The 17,948-nt window shown below is 67.1% G+C and overlaps 9 protein-coding genes across 9 annotated transcripts; 5 read left to right on the top strand and 4 right to left on the bottom strand.

The window, feature by feature from the left end:
* Positions 1–32: 32 nt before the first annotated feature.
* On the bottom strand, positions 33–602 carry FA09DRAFT_46821 (hypothetical protein). The gene has a single exon (XM_025745677.1). The coding sequence runs from the start codon at positions 565–567 to the stop codon at positions 97–99; it is 471 nt and encodes a 156-aa protein (XP_025598053.1). The 5' UTR covers positions 568–602; the 3' UTR covers positions 33–96.
* A 1,271-nt stretch (positions 603–1,873) lies between these two features.
* Positions 1,874–2,264, top strand: FA09DRAFT_361076 (hypothetical protein; the record flags this gene model as incomplete). The annotated part of the gene is made up of 4 exons (XM_025745306.1): positions 1,874–1,917; positions 1,971–2,043; positions 2,150–2,203; positions 2,253–2,264. The coding sequence occupies 4 exons, from the start codon at positions 1,874–1,876 to the stop codon at positions 2,262–2,264; spliced, it is 183 nt and encodes a 60-aa protein (XP_025598052.1).
* A 731-nt stretch (positions 2,265–2,995) lies between these two features.
* FA09DRAFT_46747 (mitochondrial carrier) lies at positions 2,996–4,565 on the top strand. The gene is made up of 4 exons (XM_025745676.1): positions 2,996–3,042; positions 3,098–3,266; positions 3,321–3,630; positions 3,684–4,565. Exons 1-4 carry the CDS (start codon positions 3,028–3,030, stop codon positions 4,303–4,305), a joined length of 1,116 nt encoding a protein of 371 aa, XP_025598051.1. The 5' UTR covers positions 2,996–3,027; the 3' UTR covers positions 4,306–4,565.
* Positions 4,566–4,884: 319 nt separating this feature from the next.
* Positions 4,885–7,251, top strand: FA09DRAFT_339253 (alpha/beta-hydrolase; the record flags this gene model as incomplete). The annotated part of the gene is made up of 8 exons (XM_025744194.1): positions 4,885–5,339; positions 5,398–5,659; positions 5,719–5,796; positions 5,849–6,337; positions 6,391–6,564; positions 6,621–6,747; positions 6,797–6,845; positions 6,912–7,251. The coding sequence occupies 8 exons, from the start codon at positions 4,885–4,887 to the stop codon at positions 7,249–7,251; spliced, it is 1,974 nt and encodes a 657-aa protein (XP_025598050.1).
* Positions 7,252–7,762: 511 nt separating this feature from the next.
* Positions 7,763–9,681, top strand: FA09DRAFT_330412 (alpha/beta-hydrolase). The gene is made up of 7 exons (XM_025742592.1): positions 7,763–7,967; positions 8,021–8,579; positions 8,635–8,730; positions 8,783–9,015; positions 9,065–9,299; positions 9,352–9,428; positions 9,484–9,681. Exons 1-7 carry the CDS (start codon positions 7,794–7,796, stop codon positions 9,604–9,606), a joined length of 1,497 nt encoding a protein of 498 aa, XP_025598049.1. The 5' UTR covers positions 7,763–7,793; the 3' UTR covers positions 9,607–9,681.
* Positions 9,682–9,775: 94 nt separating this feature from the next.
* FA09DRAFT_346264 (hypothetical protein) lies at positions 9,776–10,588 on the bottom strand (the record flags this gene model as incomplete). Its single annotated transcript, XM_025744739.1, has 6 exons — positions 9,776–9,826; positions 9,919–9,993; positions 10,044–10,181; positions 10,234–10,292; positions 10,345–10,422; positions 10,479–10,588. Coding segments are annotated over 6 exons (511 nt in total), but the record flags the coding sequence as incomplete, so codon positions are not given.
* On the bottom strand, positions 10,586–11,554 carry FA09DRAFT_46456 (hypothetical protein). The gene has a single exon (XM_025745675.1). The coding sequence runs from the start codon at positions 11,222–11,224 to the stop codon at positions 10,634–10,636; it is 591 nt and encodes a 196-aa protein (XP_025598047.1). The 5' UTR covers positions 11,225–11,554; the 3' UTR covers positions 10,586–10,633.
* On the bottom strand, positions 11,182–14,993 carry FA09DRAFT_361071 (hypothetical protein; the record flags this gene model as incomplete). The annotated part of the gene is made up of 16 exons (XM_025745305.1): positions 11,182–11,487; positions 11,555–11,791; positions 11,841–12,306; positions 12,354–12,415; positions 12,470–13,087; positions 13,142–13,219; positions 13,275–13,704; positions 13,757–13,791; positions 13,845–13,925; positions 13,980–14,025; positions 14,082–14,094; positions 14,151–14,202; positions 14,255–14,396; positions 14,454–14,620; positions 14,674–14,925; positions 14,979–14,993. The coding sequence occupies 16 exons, from the start codon at positions 14,991–14,993 to the stop codon at positions 11,245–11,247; spliced, it is 2,937 nt and encodes a 978-aa protein (XP_025598046.1). The 3' UTR covers positions 11,182–11,244.
* Positions 14,994–15,707: 714 nt separating this feature from the next.
* Positions 15,708–17,927, top strand: FA09DRAFT_343513 (FAD dependent oxidoreductase; the record flags this gene model as incomplete). The annotated part of the gene is made up of 6 exons (XM_025744605.1): positions 15,708–16,640; positions 16,692–16,819; positions 16,879–17,126; positions 17,188–17,495; positions 17,556–17,675; positions 17,741–17,927. Exons 1-6 carry the CDS (start codon positions 16,132–16,134, stop codon positions 17,925–17,927), a joined length of 1,500 nt encoding a protein of 499 aa, XP_025598045.1. The 5' UTR covers positions 15,708–16,131.
* Between the last annotated feature and the right edge of the window lie 21 nt (positions 17,928–17,948).

The raw sequence follows: 17,948 nt of genomic DNA, 5'->3' as shown, positions 1-17,948 counted from the left end.
ATCGCGTGTGACGGACGTAGCGCCAGCGGGTGAGCCACGTCATTCGCCCACTCGCCGCTCACGACGCACAGGTGCATCGCCCACCGCGGCATGCCGTCAGGGCTGGGCGCTCTTCACCATACTGCCAGCACTTCGCGACCGCTTCCATCCTGCTGCGCTAGCCTGCTCACGCTCAGGCTTGGTGACCGCCTCCAGTCCTCGCTTACACTCTGCGCCGAGGCCGCAGCGCGCGCTGCACCTCACCGAGACCACGCCGCAGCGCAGCGCTCTGCGACCCTGCCGTGCTCTCGTTCCGCAAGACCAAGGACATGAAGGCGTTCGCCTTCGAGATGAGGCCGGCTGTGCCGCGCCAGTCGTCCAGCGACGCCGGACCCGACAGGTCCTCGGCTCGCCGCCAGGAGCGTGCCTCGGGCTTCTGGCTACTGAACGTTTTGCCGCGCCCCCTCGCCCGCTCGGCCCGCCTGCTCTGCACCGCCTCATCGTCTGTGGCTGCCTCACTCCTCCACACGCTTCGCTCTCGCCACACCCTCCCGTCGCATCTGTACTCATACTCAACGTCCCGCGCATGCGACTCGTCACCTCACGCGCAGCGGTTGTGCACGTCGCTGGCAGACAGCGACCCTCGCGTCCTGACGCTGTGGTGCACGTGCGAAGGCTGCGCGGCTGCGACGCATCATGAGACGGCCGGGGACACTTGCATTGAGTGACGCGAGGGCATTTCTTGCGCAGGCGAGCTTCCGGGACACGATGAGATGACGCAACGCTCGCGTGAAGCGTCCGAGCTATGTAGGACGGCCTGGCACGTCGGGAGTCTCGTTGGGCGATCGCAGGCAGCGCAAACGCGACAAGTGCTGCATTGGCAAGCGCGCGGCGCATCTGGCATCAATTCGGCGCACAGCGCGCCTCTGTACGCGCGTGTCAAAGCTTAATTTCGACCTCGAGAACTCCCCCGCGCATTCTGACGCTCAGACCGCGCAACCGCATCGGACACGCTTGAGCTGCGCTGCTGCGGTGGCACTCTGCCGCAGGATTGGGCCTTCGGTTGAACACAGTGGCGCCGCTTACGCGAGCTGCTCAGGCATGGCTAAGCGAGGAGACGCCGACAGGCTGCTCTTGCGGCCTGACGGACGTAGGGGGGCTACGCCCGATGTGCAGCTCAGCCTGGAGCTCGCGCCTGGGCCACACACTGCCGGGGCGTGCTGCCTGAGGTCTGGCACAGAGGTTCGAGGCCACGAGGAGCGACTACGAAGCACGCGCTGACACTCGCGTCGTCCTGGCTGCTGCGTCGCCCGCCAGCCGTTGGCTGACAGAGCGGGGGGAGGTGTACGCAGAGTCTCTGCGTGGCGCTATCACACCGCGGCATGCACCTCCAGTGAGAGCATGAAGCAAGACTGCGGCCGCCGCCAGCGTCGCAGGAAGACCACCCGAGGCTACACCGAGAGGCACAGCGTTAGGCAACAGACGTAGCGGAGACCGGAGGCAGTCAGGTTGACTAGCGACCTGGAGGCTCTGTGGACGCCTGACAGCAACAAGGCGAGACTGCGACTGTGCTGAGGCCCTCATCACCAGCGTACGCGCGCTGCACACGCGCCAGTGCGCTGTGGGAGGCAGGCGGGCGGCGCAGGCGAGACACCGAGCCGAGCGGCAGCGGGCGCAGACACGGCGGCGCGCGGCGGCGGAGGGCGGACGCGACGCGCGCGCTGTTCCCACGCCGGAGGTCACGTGCGCGGGCCGCGGCGGTCCGTGCGCCGCGAGGGCGGAGCCCCGCAAGGCGCGACCTCGACGCGGCGCGTCAAGGTGCGTGTTGCCGACGCCAGGCCTCGATGCCTCCCACCACCACCATCCGCCACCACCCACCCACCCATCCACCAGCATGCCCCCGAAGAAGGTCACGAGCGGCGGCAAGAAGGGCAAGGTGTGAGTGTGCCTGCTTGGGATGCGCGCGCCTCTCCGGCTGACCCGCCGCGCAGCTCGCCCTACAACGCGTACATGAAGCGCGAGCTCGCCAAGCTCAAGGAGAGCAAGCCGGACATGGCACACAAGGTGCGTCGCGGATGATGTGCTGGCGTCGGATGGGGCGCGCATGGATGGCGCTGGATGGGGCGCGGCTGCCGCTTGGGTACGTGACTAACGCCTGCCTGCCCTGCAGGACCGCTTCTCTGCCGTCGCCAAGCAGTGGGCGACCGCGCCGGAGAACCCGAAGGTGAGGCGCGCGCACGTCGTCGTCAGCCCCGAGCTGACCGTCTGCGCAGAACAAGGCCTAGGCACGCGTCTCTTCCCCTCTCGACGCGCTCTTCGTCGTGAGTGGCATGCGACGCTTGCCAGCGCAGCACCGGCTCACTCCGCACGGCAGGCTGGACCACACCGCCGTGCCATTGCTGGCGTGCGCACCTCCTTTCCCCATCCCGCCGTCCTCCTTCCGACCGTCGCCGTGCCGCGGTCTGCCGGTCTGGGCGTGCTCGTTTGTGTACACTAGTTACCATCACAGGCGCCTGAAGGATCCATATGCCCCTCTGCTCGATGCTGGCCGGCCTGGCACGCTGCAGCGCTGCTCTCTGAGGCGCGGCGCATGGTGTTGATCGAGACGCGCCAGCATGACCGTCGTCCGTCGTCGTTCCGGCCGCCCAGGAGGCACAGAGCGCACATCCTGAACGGCTCGCTCGGCCATCCATCCGCTCACAGCCAGCACGCCGAGCACGCCCGACTCGGTCTCAGCTCTGCAGACGGGGCGCGTGGACGAGGGGCTGGCGTACGCGGTGGAGACTCCCGCGCCTCGGCTCACCTGGTGGCTGCCACGCTCTCTCCGTCTTGGACAGACGCACGCCTGGTGTGATGTGTGGCCGTCGACGTCGTCCGACTCGACTGCAAGAGGCCGAAGGCTGCGGCAGCAGGTGCAGGTGTCACCCTGACGCGACGCGGCGCACGGTGACGCGCCCCCGACGCCTCCACACGGACGCTGACCGAGCCGCAGCTGACGACGCAGCTTGCGTCCGCACCACCACCACAACCGTCGCTCGACCCGCAAGCATGGACACGATCGTCGTGAGCTGCTCGGAACGTGTGTCGGCGCGCGGAAGAGCTGATTCCGCCGCTCCAGCCCGGCGCGCTTGCGGCCTTCACCGTCGACACGCTCGTCTACCCGCTCGACACCATCAAGACGCGCGTACAGGCCACGGACTACGCCGAGCGCTTCCCCGGGCGCAAGGGCTTGTACACGGGCCTCTGGAACGGCCTCGGCCCCGTCATCCTGGTCACGCTGCCGTCGGGTGCGTGGCCTCGTGCTCGCCGTGTGCTCGCCGTGCTCACCCACTGCCTGGCAGCGGCCCTCTTCTTCACGTGCTACGAGGGCGGCAAGGCGGCCTTCACCTCGCCGTCGCTGCCGCTCGTCGGTCACCTGACCTCGCAGCCAGGCAACGCACAGGCCGTCGCGCACTCGCTGGCTGGCGCACTCGCCGAGCTTGCGTCCTGCGCGCTGCTGGCGCCGGCCGAGCTTGTCAAACAACGGCGGCAGGTCGCCGTGGCATCGACGTCAAACGCCTCGCCGGTCAAGGTGGTCGCCCAGACGCTGCGTGAGCAGTCGCGGACGCTGTGGAAGAGCTATCTTGCGCTCGCTGGACGTAATCTGCCCTTGTGAGCAAGACAAGAGCTCACATGCCCATCTGCGCTGACGATGCGCGCCCCAGCACGGCGCTGCAGTTCCCGCTCTACGAGCACACACGACACCGCCTCGCCACGGCTGTGGGCCTGCCGGAGCGGGGCTCAGGGCCGGGCGCTCGCGCAAAGGCCAAGCCTACAGACGGCATCGCGTCGCGATCCCGGGCCATCGACGCAGAGACAGAAGCTGCGCGAGCCGCTGCGCTACGCAAGATGCGCCTCGGCCCCAACGCATCTGCCGCAGATGCACCAAGCCACGAGGGCGTGGCGCACTACTACCTCAAGGCCGGCCTCGTCAGCGGCAGCAGCGCCGCGCTGGCCGGCAGCATCGCCGCGCTCGTCACGACGCCGCTGGACGTCGCCAAGACGCGCATCATGCTGCACTCGACGACCAAGGCGGCATCGACGTCGGACTACAACCCGTCGACGCAGGGCGTGCTCAAGCTGCTGGCCCGTATCGCGCGCGAGGAGGGCCCCAAGGCGCTTTTCCGCGGCGGCGCTCTCCGCTGCGCCTGGACGGCGCTCGGGGCGGGCATCTACCTGGGCTCGTACGAGACGGGTCGCGAGTGGTGGCGCGAGAGCGGACGGCAGCAGGCCGCGGCGGTGGTGCATGAGGTCGAGGAGACGGTCGAGACCCTGACGCAATCATGACCACTGCTCCTCGCACGCCCCTGTGACACTCTGGCCCGGCAGCATGCCGCTGAGGCCCCGCTTGACCCAGCACTCGGCTGCGGCAGGCTGTGCACGACCTGCGCCGTCTCAGCCTTGATGGCCGCCAGCACCCACTTGCCGGACTTCTTCAGCGAGGCGGATGTAGCTGCGCTGCAGCTCGCAAGGGCATCATGCTGGACGCGCGCTTGCTGCACGCCGGCCCGTGCGCTGCGAGGCGCGCGCTACTGCAGCCGAGGCCGCTCTCTTGAGCACGCTTCGTTCCGCGCAGACGCAGCGGGCGAATGGCGACTGCCACTCGCTGCCGCTAGTCGATGCCGAATCTGACTGATGACGCTCAGGGTGCCATCCTTGTTCATTTGCCATCTGCCAGCATGCCAGATGCAGCGCTTAGGGGCTGCGTGGACTGGCAGCGTCGCTGCAACCCGTGGCCTTCGCAAGAGGGAGAGACGCAGCTGTTGAGCGCTCAACATCGCCTCTCACCACCACGCAAGCAAGACGATGCTACGCTTCACGTTCGGATGCGCGCTCGCGTTCGCCGCAGCCGTCTCGGGCTGGTCGATGTCGGTGCCTCCGCCGCAGAGGGCGCTGGCAGTCCCGAGCTCGCCAGTCCGGCTGCTATATCAGAACGACCTCTCATCCACTCTTGCGGCTGGCTGGCTCTTCCTCCCCACGCCGGTGCCGTCAAGTGGCGCAGCCGACGCATGCGCTCGCTTCTCCGAGTCCCTTGCTGCCGTGTCGACGGGCAAGTCCAAGGCTGTGAGCCACGACCTCCAGGCGCAGGTCGACTATCTGCTGCTCAACGGCGAGGCCCGCGCGGGCGACTCGTGGTGGATCGCCAAGTGGCAGGTGCTTGTCATTGAGCGACCCGGCAAGGCCTCGGTCAAGGCTGCACCACAGGACAGCCCGAGGGGGGTCCTGTGCACCAACACGGCACCACGGACGTCGGGAAACGCCACCGACTCGAGCGAGCGCTGGCAGGTGTCGGGCCAGGGCTCCGATGTGAGCTGGACCGGGTGCGTCTGCAACGGCTGTGCAGTAGTGGCATTGGTGCTGACTGTGACGGGCGAACAGCTACCGAGACCGCTTCTCGTTTCGCTTCCACGCCGTGCCGTACGCCAGAGCAGAGCGCTTCAGCTACGCCATGCCGCTCTCTGACCGAGGCGTCGTCGCTGCGCTCGGCCAGGGCCGCTCGCGCCAGTGCCCGCAGACAGCGGGAACGACGTCGCCGTATGCCGAGGAGTGTCTGGTGGCGAACGTCTTCACGCCGTACCTGCCTGGCAGCTCCGTGCCCGTCGCACTCAAGCCCATCATGGTCTGGCTGCACGGCGGCGGGGTACGTCGCGCGCTGCGAAGGGCGATGGCGGCCACTGACTGTCGTCCTCCGGTGCTCAGTTCTCCTCTGGCTCCGGTCTCGACATTACGTTCGACGGAGGCGCGCTGTCGAGCCGTTCGGACGTCGTGCTGGTCTCTGTGCGTGCTCATCCGGGCGTTGCAGCTGGCCGACTACTGACCGAGCATGCAGCCCAACTATCGCCTGGGCAGCCTCGGCTTTCTCCCGGTTGACTCAAGCGCAAGAGGCAACTACGCGATTTCAGATATTATAGCGCTCCTGCAGTGGCTGCAGACGAACGGCCCGTCGTTCGGCGGCGATCCCTCACGAGTGACGCTCTTCGGGCAGTCTGCCGGCGCTCAGCTCGTGACCGCCCTCCTCTCGGCCCCGCGCGCAGCAGGCCTCTTCCACCGCGCGATCGTGCAGTCTGGCCGCCCGTCGGACAAGCAGAACGAGCTCTCGACGAGCGAGGCAGCTCGCGGTGCCGCTGACGCTGTCATCCAGGCGCTCGGCTGTGGGCCCGCCGCGGACAAGCTGGCATGTCTGAGGGCGCTGCCTGTGCAAGACTTCATGCGCAAGTCGCCATCGTTCAGCAGACCAGTCGTGGACGGCACGTATCTCACGACACCTCGGTTGGACGTCACGCGGCAGATGGGCAGCATCGTTGCTCGCGTCCCAGTGGTGGGTTGATGAGAAGCACTTGCCCAGCGTGTGCTGACCGCGGCGTCCGCCAGATCATCGGCTTCATGCGAGACGAGATGGCCAGCCTGGGCACGCTTGCGCGCTCCGGACAGTCCCTGGACCAGGCGCTGACAAGCGCCGGCATTCCGGCCGATCAGCGCCAAGCCGCAGCGCGTCAGCGGAGCGTCTTCCCCGACACGGTGCGCAACGCCTCGTTCACGATCCAGGTGAGCGCTGCGGAGATCGAGCGTGCCCCGACTCGCCTGACGCCGTGCTGTCATAGACCGACGTGCAGTCTGTTGCGCGATGCGGGCAGGAAGCGACCATTAAGGCCGCAGTGCAGAACGGCATCTTCCCGAACGTGTGGGCCTACACGCAGAATCAGCGTGCCCGGCAGATCCCCAACTACGGTAAGCAGAGAGGGTCAAGCGCACGCGGCAGCTGCTGACCGTTCTGCAGATCCCTGGGCTGTGTGTCAAGGCGACAAGAGCAAGCCGTACTACTACTGGTGCGCTGGCGCTGCGGAACGCCGACCCCAGAGCTGCTTCGCTGACCCGTGCCTGCCCTGCGGCAGCCACTCTGGCGACCTCCTGCCAACATTCGCAAGCGCGCGCTTTGCCTTCGGTCTGGCACCGCGCGATGGCGCCGACGTCGTGTGGGAGCAGGTGATGCTCGACTCCTGGGGCGCCTTCGCTCGTCAAGGCGACCCGCGCCCGACGGCCGCGTACCTGGCAGCCCGGCGCTACAGCACCGGCGCGCAGCTGTCGGGCGCAGGCGAGTGGCAGCCCGTGACGCCCGAGCGGCTGCAGCTGCTCAGCCTCGGCCCTGCGCCGCGTATGGTGGACCTGGCCCAGATGGCGGAGCAGTGCAACGCGCTGGGGCGCGACATCGACTACGTCTCGCGCGGCGGCTGATTGCAATGGATCGTCCTGCAGCATTTGAGCGGCTCTGCTTTGCGCTTCCGGCGACGAGGGTGGTGGTGCGGACGGCGGGGTGAAGCCGCATCGCTGAATGTCGGTCCGGCTTCCCCGCGTGCCGAGCATGGCGGACGCATGCTTCCGAGTTCCGCTAGCGCGGCACGGCGAGCGGAGAGCCTCGCAAAGCGCGCCGCTTTCAACGCACGCGCCGCGGACGCCCCGGACTCCCGCTCGGGCTGAGAGAGGCGCCGGATGCGCGGATCGCTGTCGCAGCGCGAGAAGCTCAGACCGCAGCAGCGATTGCATGCGGGCCTCAGTGCGGCGTCAGGCGTGGCTCGGTGCAGCAGAGGGTACAGCGCTGCTGGACGACGCCGGCCGCCGCCGCCGGCGCAGCGGCTCGGCGACACGGCAGCGCCGCGCTCCCATGCCGGCGCGAGTCTAGTCGAAGGCGCGCCCCGCGCCGCGTTACCCCGCAATCGCCGCGCGCCGCACTCTTTGCTCCTACCACCACTTGCCGCCTCCCTCCCGATCGCGCAGCCATGGCACCCGCAACGCCCCAGCAGAGCACAGAGAAGGCGCAGTCCGCGGCCCCGGCGCATCATGCCGCGCCCGTGGTGCCGCACTCGGCGCCCAAGGTGGACCCCGCCGTCGCCCTGGCTGTGCGCCGAGCGAAGCCGCCGCGCGCCAAGTTCTGGCGGCCGCTGCTGCGCATGGTGAGCACGCTGTCCTGCGCCGCAAGGGCGCACCTGATCGTCCGGATCCGCAGGTGATCTTCCACATCTACTTCCTGCCGCTCACCGTGGGCGTCGCGCTGCCGGCGCTCATTCTGAAGAACCTGCTGCCCTTTATGCGCACGCACCCGCAGTGGTCCTTCCTGCAGGCGCTCTCCGTGTCCGTGGTGCGCTGGGCGATGCACAACTTCATCGCCTTGCGCTTGCAGCCGATTGCGCCGCGCGAGGGTGGCTGGCGCGAGAGCCCTAACTTCCTCGCCGCGCTGCTTGTCACTCTCAACCTGTCCGGGCCGGGCGGCTTCGCGGCGGTCAGGCGCCCGCAGAAGGTGGTCAAGGCCGCCAAGAAGCAGACGCACGGCCACGACCGCGTCTGGATGGACGCGCCGCCGCTCGAGTACTTCCGCGGCCTTCTCACAATCCACTCGGGCTCGAGCAGCGCCATGGTCCGCAGCCCGACGTACACGGGCCCGCCGCTCGTTGACCCCAGCTGGGCCAAGGCGCGCACGCGGGCGTTCTGGTTCATGCGCAAGGCAGGCGAGGCCCCGCCGGAGCTGGACGGCAGCAAGCGCGACCGGCCTGTGATCCTGTACTTCCGTGAGTGGGCCGCCGGCTGGCGGCGAGCGTCGCTGACGGGGTGTATCTGGCGTAGACGGAGGCGCCGGCGTGACCTTCGCGGCCGGCGATATCTTCATGGGCCAGACGCTGGCGCGCAACCTGGCCAGCACGACGGGCATCGACGTCTTCTGTGAGTGTCTCTCTGATGCTGCCCCTTCACTCGCGCTGACGTGGCCTGGCAGCCGTCGACTACGCCCTTGCGCCACACGGCGCGTTCCCGATTCCGGTGACGCAGGCGCTGGCCGCCTGGCTGCACCTCCAGTCGATGGGCTATGCGCCTGACCAGATCTTCCTGGGCGGCGACTCGTTCGGCTCGCACCTTTCGCTCGCGCTCGAGCGCTACCTGCGCCTCGAGATGCCGGCACTGCACGGCGAGGGCCACTCGCAGAAGCCGCTGGGCATGATCCTGCTCTCGGTGAGTGCGCTGAAGTCCACAGACGAGGCTGTGCTGACAGCGCGCGCAGCCGTGGGTGTCGGCAGTGGACCAGCACTGGCCCTCGCGCGAGGACAACATCAAGTACGACATCATCACGCGCTCGTTCCCGATCTGGGGCCTCGACGCCATGCGTGTTGGGCCGAAGCACAAGCACCGCAACGGCACCCTCGCCAACCTTGAGAACCCCTGGATCTCACCCGTCAACCAGCCCAAGGAGGAGTACGCGCAGCACTGCCCGGCATTCGTGGCCAATGGCGCCCTGGGTGAGCTGCACGTGGCAGGCCGGCCGAGACGCATGCTGACGCAGTCGCACAGAGTGCCTGCTCGACGAGGGCAAGGAGTTCGTCAAGCGGTCGCGCAGCGCCGGCGCCGCCGTTGAATACGTCTGCGTGGTGCGTCACGCCCGGGACCTGCGGCATGCGAGCGCGCTGACACCGCATTCGCCAGGCCCTCGAGCCGCACGACTTCTTCACTATGAGCACGTCCGTGCAGGCCTCGCGCGGCGTGTACCGCAAGATCGGCACATGGGCGCGCAAGCTGCTCGACAATCGGCCGTACGAGCTCGCATGATTGCACAGGGACCCACACACGTCTTGCCACTTGCTTATTGCCATCGCTGCCTCTCCCGGGACCATCGGACACGCCTGCTGTGATCTCGCGAGCTCCGCAGGAGCAACGACGCCTGCACGCGCGACATGTGCAGGCACAGCGCGTCCGAGCAGCATCGTCAGAGTGAGTCTCATTTCGTGTGCGACGCCTCTGCCTCGGTTGTCGAGGCCCTGGCACGCCTCTGAGTACGGGCTGTCGTCCGTGAGCTGCTTGTTCTGGATCTGCGGCGACAAGCGTGAGCAGCCGCCGCGAGTCGTCAGCCAGTCTTCTCACCTCGTAGATCAAGTCGAAGTGGCTGCTGGGGTAGTCGAATTCGTCGCCGAGAGCCTTGGAGATGTCGCTGAGCGCCTGTGATCGGTGTCAGCGTGTGGCTCGCTCGGCAGTCCGCCGCGACTGACATCGTGCTCCCAGCAGAGCAGCACGTCCTTGCCGGAGCTGCTTGCGAACTTCTTGATCGACGAGGTCGCGCAGTCCGTGTCGTCGCGGTCGCACGAGTGGTCGATCTTGAGTCCGAGGTCTTGGCTGAGCGGCAGAACCTGCTCGAGCCTCGCATCAGCTCAGTACGCGGGCTTCGCACACGCTACGCACCGTCTGGTACGGGCGGTTGCGGGCGCCGGACTTCTTGTAGTCCTGCGTGATGATGTAGCCTGCGGACTGAGGGTCAGGGATGGGTGCAAGGGCTGCACGAACGGCACGCACCGATGTCGTAGCCGTTCGCCTTGGTGAACACGTTGCGCAGGCACTGTGCCCGGCTCATGCCCTTGCTGCTCAGGCCGGCTGCAGAGGAGATGTCTCAGCAGGCACTCGAGCGCATGAAGCTGCGTCGTGCTCACTCGTCGAGTCGTCCGCCGGCTTCTCTCCGTGCCGGATGAGGAACACGCGGTTCGAGTAGGCGTGCACGGCAGGCACAAGCGCCAGGGCGAGCAGGGTGGTGAGCTTCATGATTGCGGAGTCGATGGGTCGCATGCGCAGAGGCCGAGCTGGCGCTTTATGTATGCTGCAGCCCGCCCTGCTCTCGCCACTGGATGGCACATTGCTGCTGGGCGCGCAAGCATGATGACCTGCCGCCCTGAGGCTGCCTTCCGGCGCTGGCGGCAAGCTGGTCAGCCGGCGGCACACTGCCGCTGCGTACCGGCGGCTCAGGACCCCTCCGCGCTAGCGGCCGGGGGCGGAGCTCCGCACTCGCGCCTCGCTGCAGCTTGGCCGTCAGGGAACGTGTGGCGGACAAACGCGCGTGCTCACGCCGCGACAGGACCGAAGAAGCTCTCACTCCTCGCAGTCGTGCGGACGATTGAGTCCTGCCTGTGTCCTTCACGCCGGGGCCGACTGGCTGCTCGGACGCTCGGCGATCTTGCAGCCGGCTGCGGGTGCGCGCAGAGTCAGAGCGTAGGGGCGCGCGTACCGGCACCTCGTTCGGCGCTGTGAGAGCTGCCGCAGCCCCCCTCCTCTCCTTGCCTCTTGCTGCATCTGCGTCCGCTGTCTGCCTCAGCAGCGGAAACCTGCTCGTGGCTCCCCTAGCCATCGCGACCAAGAGCAGCTCATACGAATGCGAGTCAGAGTATAATGGAGTGCGGTACATCGTCAGGCGTCATGCTGGGCTCAGTCGGCGTCGTGGTCGTCGAGCTCAATGGGGAAGGAGAGGGACTGCTTCTTGCGGACGGTGCGCGCAAGCTTAGACTGTGAGCCGCCGGCTGAGACGCTGCTCTGACCAGCATCCTCGCTCTCCGTCGGGACAGCTCGCTTCGTGCCGGCCAGGTTGCCGAGAGGTGTCTCGCGTGCGGCACTGCTCGTTGGAGGAGTGGAGGAGGGGAGCCTGGACGAAGTAGCCTGGGTCTCGTCCGACTGCCAGGGGAGCACGCGCAGCACATGTCAGCCCTGTGGCAGCCAGACGTGTGACTGGCTCACTCACCGACAGAGCCTGTCGCTGTCGAGCAACGGCGGCCATGGCTGCACCCTGCTGCACCTCGGCAGGTGAGAGCAGCACCTCGCTCTCGTTCAGGCTGTCCATCGGCACATCGTCGCGCTCGGGCGGCTGCACCACGGCGCCGCCAGTCGCGGCTTGCGCCTCGCTCGCAGAGGACGCCTTGATTGCCGCGGTGGGGCCGGGCGAGCTGTGCTCCAGCGACTCGATCTCGTCTCCACCAGACTGCGTCGCGTCAGCAGAGCGGCAGGAGAGAAGCACGCGTCGCACGAACCGGATGCTCGACAAGGTCGTCCATGACGATGTCGTCGTCGTCGTGCGCTGCTTTCGGCAGGCACACGTTTTCCCAGCGAGCGAGAATGTCCGCCTCGACGCCAAGACCGGCAGTGAAGTACTGGCGGCGCTTCACGCGCATCTGGTCGAGCGTACGGACGACGGCGATGTCGTCCTGCTGCATCTTCTTGTGCGAGTTGGCCGAGCGTCGCGGATTGACGTAGAGGAAGCCCTCGGATGCACAGCGCTCGCGGATCTGTTTGGCTTGCTGAAGGCTGCAACCGATGCGCTTGGCGAATGGACCAGTGCCCGGCCAGCCGCCGCTCTTGCCTCCGCTGGCGCTGTCGTCGTAGAGCTTCGCCAGCGCCCGGCGCATGAGAGCTAGAGTCGCAAGCTCTGCCAGCGTGCTCTGCCGGTGCGCGTCCTGCTCGACGCTGTGTCGCGGATCGTTGCTGACGGCACAGGAGCTGGGAAGCGGTCAGCGATGCGAGATGATGGGGAGCTTCGGACTCACTAGCACTGCAGCACGGTCGGCAGCGAGTCATCCGTCATGTAGCCGTAGCAGCATGCGTGGACCTGAGCGATCTGTCAGCTTAGCGACGGTCTGATCGAGCATGGCTCAGAGCGCACCCAGTGGTCACAGACGTCGCAGCACAGCATCAGGCCGTCATCGACCTGATCGCCACAGTCGCACTCGACCGTGTCCTTCTTCTTGGCGCGCTGCGCTCGCTGTGAGGCGACCTTAGACGAGAGGACGCGCATGCTCTTGCTCGGCTGCGTGTCGGAGCTTGTAGATGATCCTGGTACTGGCGAAGGGCGCGTGGACTTCGCTCCGCGCATCGGCAGAGCTCTCACAGTGTCTTGACGAGTCTGTGAGCCGCCACCTGCTGGCGAAGAAGCGCGCGTCGTCGCAGTGCCAAGCGCCGGAGGGATGGACTGATGCGGCGGGGCATCCAAGCCCTCGTCTTGCTCCGCTATAGGCGTGGACACGCCGCGAGACGGGCGTCGAGACTCGTCTGGCGAAGTCGTCGCGTCGATGACTGCGTTTAGTCTGGCCGGCACGGGCAAGGGTCGCCGGCTGGAGCGACGCGTTGGAGTAAGCGGCGAGGCAGCGTCGGACTGCATCGCCTCGTCGATGAGAGCAAAGGGAAGCTGCGCCTCGACGTCCGAGGCCTGGGCGGCAGACGCGTTCGATGCCTCGTACAGAAGGGTGCCCGCCGCAGACGCAGTGTAGCCCGGACTCTGCACCTGTTGTGCGAGGTGTGAGTTGACCGTCTTGCCGCCTCGAGATTGACTGCTCACATGCTGCATCAGCGCTGCGTTAGTCGATCCCTCTTCGTCCCACTCCCGCCTGACCGCCTTGGCGATGAACGTCTCGAGCTGAAGGACGGGGTCATCAGAACGTGGCATCCACAGCGGCGTCCATGCAACTCACATCGCCAATGTCGTCACCTGCGCCCTCTGAGTCGCCCATCGCCCGTGCACTGGCGCGACGCATCGCTTCCTCGACGGCCGACGGCGGTACGGGACCGATGCCGCCGTTCGCCATCTTGAGACCAACTGGCATGCTACGGTCAGTACGTAGCAGGCCGACGCGCTCGTTGCGCATCCGAGCGTCGTCTTGGGCGTGTTGCTTGGTGGACGCTCCGACTCGGCCGACAGCACCGCGCTGATCGATATCCAGCTGGTCGTCGTCCGCGACCTGCTCCTCGGCATCCCATAGGACCACGCGCTCAGTAGCGCTTGCTCCCTGCGCCACAGCCTCGGAGCGGCGAGACGCCATGGCGCGTGATTCGCCCGGAGCCTGCATCACCTCGTCCGCAGGTGGGAGAAGGTGGGCAATCGAGGCAATGTGAATGCTCATCCTGCAGATCTGATGTGAGATTGTGCGCGACGATCGCGCGACAGCAAGCTCACCCGTGGTGGCCCGTGTCGAGGGCGCCGATGCGGACCTGAAGGACGATCAGCAGGCCGAAAGAGGACAGACCTGGATGGGCGGACGTACCTGATCTGCGCGCTCTCCCAGACCAGACGTGGCGAAGAGAAAGCGGTCCTGAATCGGGTCGGACGGCGAGAAGTTCTCGGGCTGCGGTTGAATGGGTGAGCGCCGGCTGAGCGGAGCTCGACGATGCACCCGCACCTCATAGTCATCGGGCGCCGTGCTGTTGTAAATAAGCTTGAGCGACCTGTGTGCCAGACTCGACGTTAGCTCGACATGGGCGCTGCGCAAGCGAAGACGAACAAATAGCGTCGACCTGCGAGAGTGCCGTATCAGCGGAGCGTAGCAGAGGGATGTCGCTGCTACACGCACGCGGCAGGTCCGTCAGCGATTGAGTCAGGGTGATGAGCGAGCGCACGATGGACTTGAGTCTTGTGAGCAGGCGCAGCTCGAGCTGCTCAGCGTGCAGCACTGACTTGCACGGCGGCGCGCACATCGCGGCACGATGGCATCGCCGCCTCGGCGTCGCTGTTGTAGATCGAGATGCCGCGCAGCTTGTCGACCATCTCCAGCACGGGAACCTTGCCGCTGCCGTCCTCGAGGGTCTTGTAGGAGAAGCTGCGGCGCGACAGAAGCTCAGCGCACCGTCTGGCGCTCGCTGCCTGAAGCACCCACTTGAACGTGTATGACTCGATCACATCGTTTGGCCGGGCAGGATCGAGCGAGAGCGCTAGGATGAGAGACGAGAGGTAGTTGCGCTCGAGGGCATCGGCGACGCCACCTTCGAGGTAGGAGAGAAGCTGGTCCGCCTCAGTGCTCCAGCCGCGGCGCAGCTTCTTCACCTGTGCAGCAAGGGTTCACGAAGCCGTCTGCGCACGATGCCGCGCACACGTACCTTGATGCTGCCGTCGCGCGGCGTCTTCTGCGGGTTGCCGTTGGCGTCCATCAGCGTGCGCGCCGAAGGCACGATAGCGTCCTCGAAGTTGCCCTCGGGAAAGAGGGCGCGCAGGTAGGTGAAGCAGGAGATCGACGTCTCGAGCAGCATGCGCACGGCCTGCATGCTGCTGGCGACCGTCAGCGACGCCTGGTCCTGCGCCTGTCGCTGAGCCGAGGTGGTGCGCTGCTGCTGGGCCGGAGGGCGCTGGCGCTGCGGGGGCTGGCGCTCAGCAGTGCGAGCCAGGCGCCGCAGGCGAGACTGACCTGCGCCTGGGCCATCGCGACAGATGCTTTACACGCTGAAGAGGTCAGTACATGCAGCCAGGAACGCCTCGCAACAGGGTTCTACGGCGCAATGCACCTCGCGCGACAGACCAAGTCAACTCAGGTGTGCGCCCGATCACAGCGCAGCGGCCGTGTCTGAGCTTGGAGAGTCAGACGAGCGAGGCGCCGCCGCCGTCGCAGGAGCGCGACGAACGAGAGCTAGTGCCGCGCAAGACGCAAGTGGGGCCACGAGCAAGATTACGAGTGCGAATGGATTGTGTGGGCAAACGGCGCGAGAGACGAGTGGCTGCGGAGGTGGTGGAGCGGAGGCAAGACGTGGTCGAGCGCACGGCGGGTGCAAGAGCGCGTCTCGCATGCCGCGCGCCGCTGCGTTCCCGCTCTCCTGCTGACAAGGCCTGCAAAAGGCGATGTATGCGCCTCTCCTCGCTTCTCAACAGCGGTCTCAGGCCCATGCTCACTCTCCCAGCCATAAGACAGCTGCCACGGAGGAGGCAGTGGCCGACGAGCTCTTCATCTGCGCGACGCTGACCCCTCTCGCACTGTTCCCACGCTCCCCGCTCTGACAGGCCAGGGTGGCCACCGGCGCTCGGGCCGGCGCGCAGCCGGCGTGCGGGGAATCGGGAGTCGCATGAGCGGCCGCAATCACGAGGCGGCCGCTGCGCGCTGAATGCTGCGATCTCACCTCGTCACTCCACCCCCGAATGCCGCTTCGGAGCCGCGTGGCGCTGCGAGAGGCTGCACTCAGACTGATGCTGAGCGGCTGGTGCGAGCCTCGCCTCTCTTTCTGCGCTGCTGCTGCCTCGGCTGCCAGAGCCGATCACGCCCCGAGCATCTGGAGCCGCCGCGCGGGTGGGACGTCCGGCGGCACCCCAGCGCCTGGTGCAACTCCGCGGAAGCGCGCTGCTCCGCGCCGTGCCGCCTCCGCCGCCGCTCGCTCGCTTGCTCCGCGCTTGCCTTCGCTCCCGTTCGGCAGCCGCCCGTCGACCTCATAAGGGCCGCCTCGCAGCACGGCTACCCCGCATCCGCCCACCACCATCTCCAGTGCTCAGCAGCGTCGAGCGACCTCTCCACCAGCGACACACCCGACCTCACAGCGCCACCTCGCCCTGCTCCTCCACCTTCGCTGCCGAGCATGCCGACTGCCACCACCGAGCAGCACGATGTGCTCATCATCGGCGCTGGCCTCAGCGGCATCAATGCCGCATACCGCGTGCAGACCGAGACGAAGCGCGACTACACGATCCTCGAGGGCCGCGCGAGCATGGGCGGCACCTGGGACCTCTTCCGCTACCCGGGCATCCGCTCGGACAGCGACATGAACACCTTCTCGCTGCCGTTCCGCGTCTGGCGCGACGCAAAGTCGCTCGCCGACGGGCCCGCGATCCTCGACTACATCAAGACGACGGCTGCCGAGTTTGGCATCGACCGGCACATCAGATACAACACAAAGGTGAAGGCGCTCAGCTGGGATTCGAGCACCAGCCGCTGGACCGTCACCGTCGAGACGAACGGGCAGACGCAGCAGCTCGTCGCGCGCTGGGTGCTCAGTGCCAGCGGCTACTACCGCTACGACGCAGGCTACCTGCCCGAGTTCCCCGGCCGCGCGAGCTTCAAGGGGCCCGTCGTGCACCCGCAGGCATGGTGAGTGTCTCGCAGTGCGTGTGTCAAGGCACGTGCACTGACTCTGTACAGGCCCGAGGATCTTGACTACAAGGACAAGCGCGTCGCCGTCATTGGCAGCGGCGCCACCGCCATCACGCTCGTGCCCGCTATGCTCGAGCGCGGCGCTGCGCACATGACTATGATCCAGCGCAGCCCGAGTGAGTCCTCCGCCCTGCAGGACCTCCACCGCTGCCGTTGCTGACGCACGATCGCGCAGGCTACTACATGATGCTCAACAGAGAGGACACGTTCTCGCGCGTCGTGCGCAACACGCTGCCTGAGGGCTTCGCGCACACGCTGCTGCGCTTCCTCTACGCGGCACGCACGCTGCTCTTCTTCTTTGCCTGCCAGGCGTTCCCCAAGTTCTTCCGCGGCGTGCTGCAGGGCATGGCCGCCAAGCAGCTGCCCAAGAGCATTCCTGTGGACCCTCACTTTACGCCAAGCTACAACCCATGGGACCAGCGGGTGAGTCGTGCGCGTCGTGTGAGGAGAGCGCGCGTGAGGCTGACGGACACGCCGCTCACAGCTGTGCGTGGCGCCGGGCGGCGACCTGTTCGAGTGCCTGCGCTCGGGCAAGGCGGACATGGTCACGGGCCACATCGAGCACTTCACCGACAAGGGCATCCTCATGAAGGACGGGCAGCACGTCAACGCCGACATCATCGTGACCGCCACCGGGCTGCAGATGGAGCTGCTCAGCGACATTACGATCACCGTCGACGGCGAGCTCGTCAAGCTCGGCGAGCGCTACGCGTGGCAGGGCCAGCTCCTCGAGGGCGTGCCGAACCTCTCGATCATCATCGGCTACAGCAACCTGTCCTGGACCTGCGGCTCGTGAGTCTGGCCACGCTTGCCTCTCGGCACCCGACGCTGACCCTGTTTGCCTGCTTGCAGCGATGTGTGCGCGCGCATGGTCTGCAAGCTCATCAACGAGCAGGACAAGACGGGCAAGGACGTGACTGTGCCCGAGGCGGACAGGACCCAGCTGCAGCCCAAGCAAATCATGAGCCTGAGGTGAGTGCTTGCGACAGAGCAGACCACCTCTGGGCTTCGGCGCTGACGCCGGCGTCGCTCTACAGCTCGGGCTACTTCCAGCGCGCCAAGGGCCGCATCCCGATGGCAGGCAACAAGGCGCCGTGGGCGCCGCGCGAGAACTACTTCCGCGACCTCTTCGCCCTGTACTTTGGAAGCACCCGCGACTCGCTGCGCTCGTATGCCTCGGGCACCGCGCGTCCCGTCAGTGCGGCCGCCAAGAAGACACAGTAGGGCATGCGCCGAGCCCTGCTG

The sequence above is a fragment of the Tilletiopsis washingtonensis genome (assembly GCF_003144115.1).
Source record: "Tilletiopsis washingtonensis strain MCA 4186 unplaced genomic scaffold FA09scaffold_12, whole genome shotgun sequence".
Taxonomy (NCBI): Eukaryota; Fungi; Basidiomycota; class Exobasidiomycetes; order Entylomatales; genus Tilletiopsis; species Tilletiopsis washingtonensis.
Note: the sequence above shows the minus strand (reverse complement) of the source record. Positions and strands in the feature narration are given on the sequence as shown.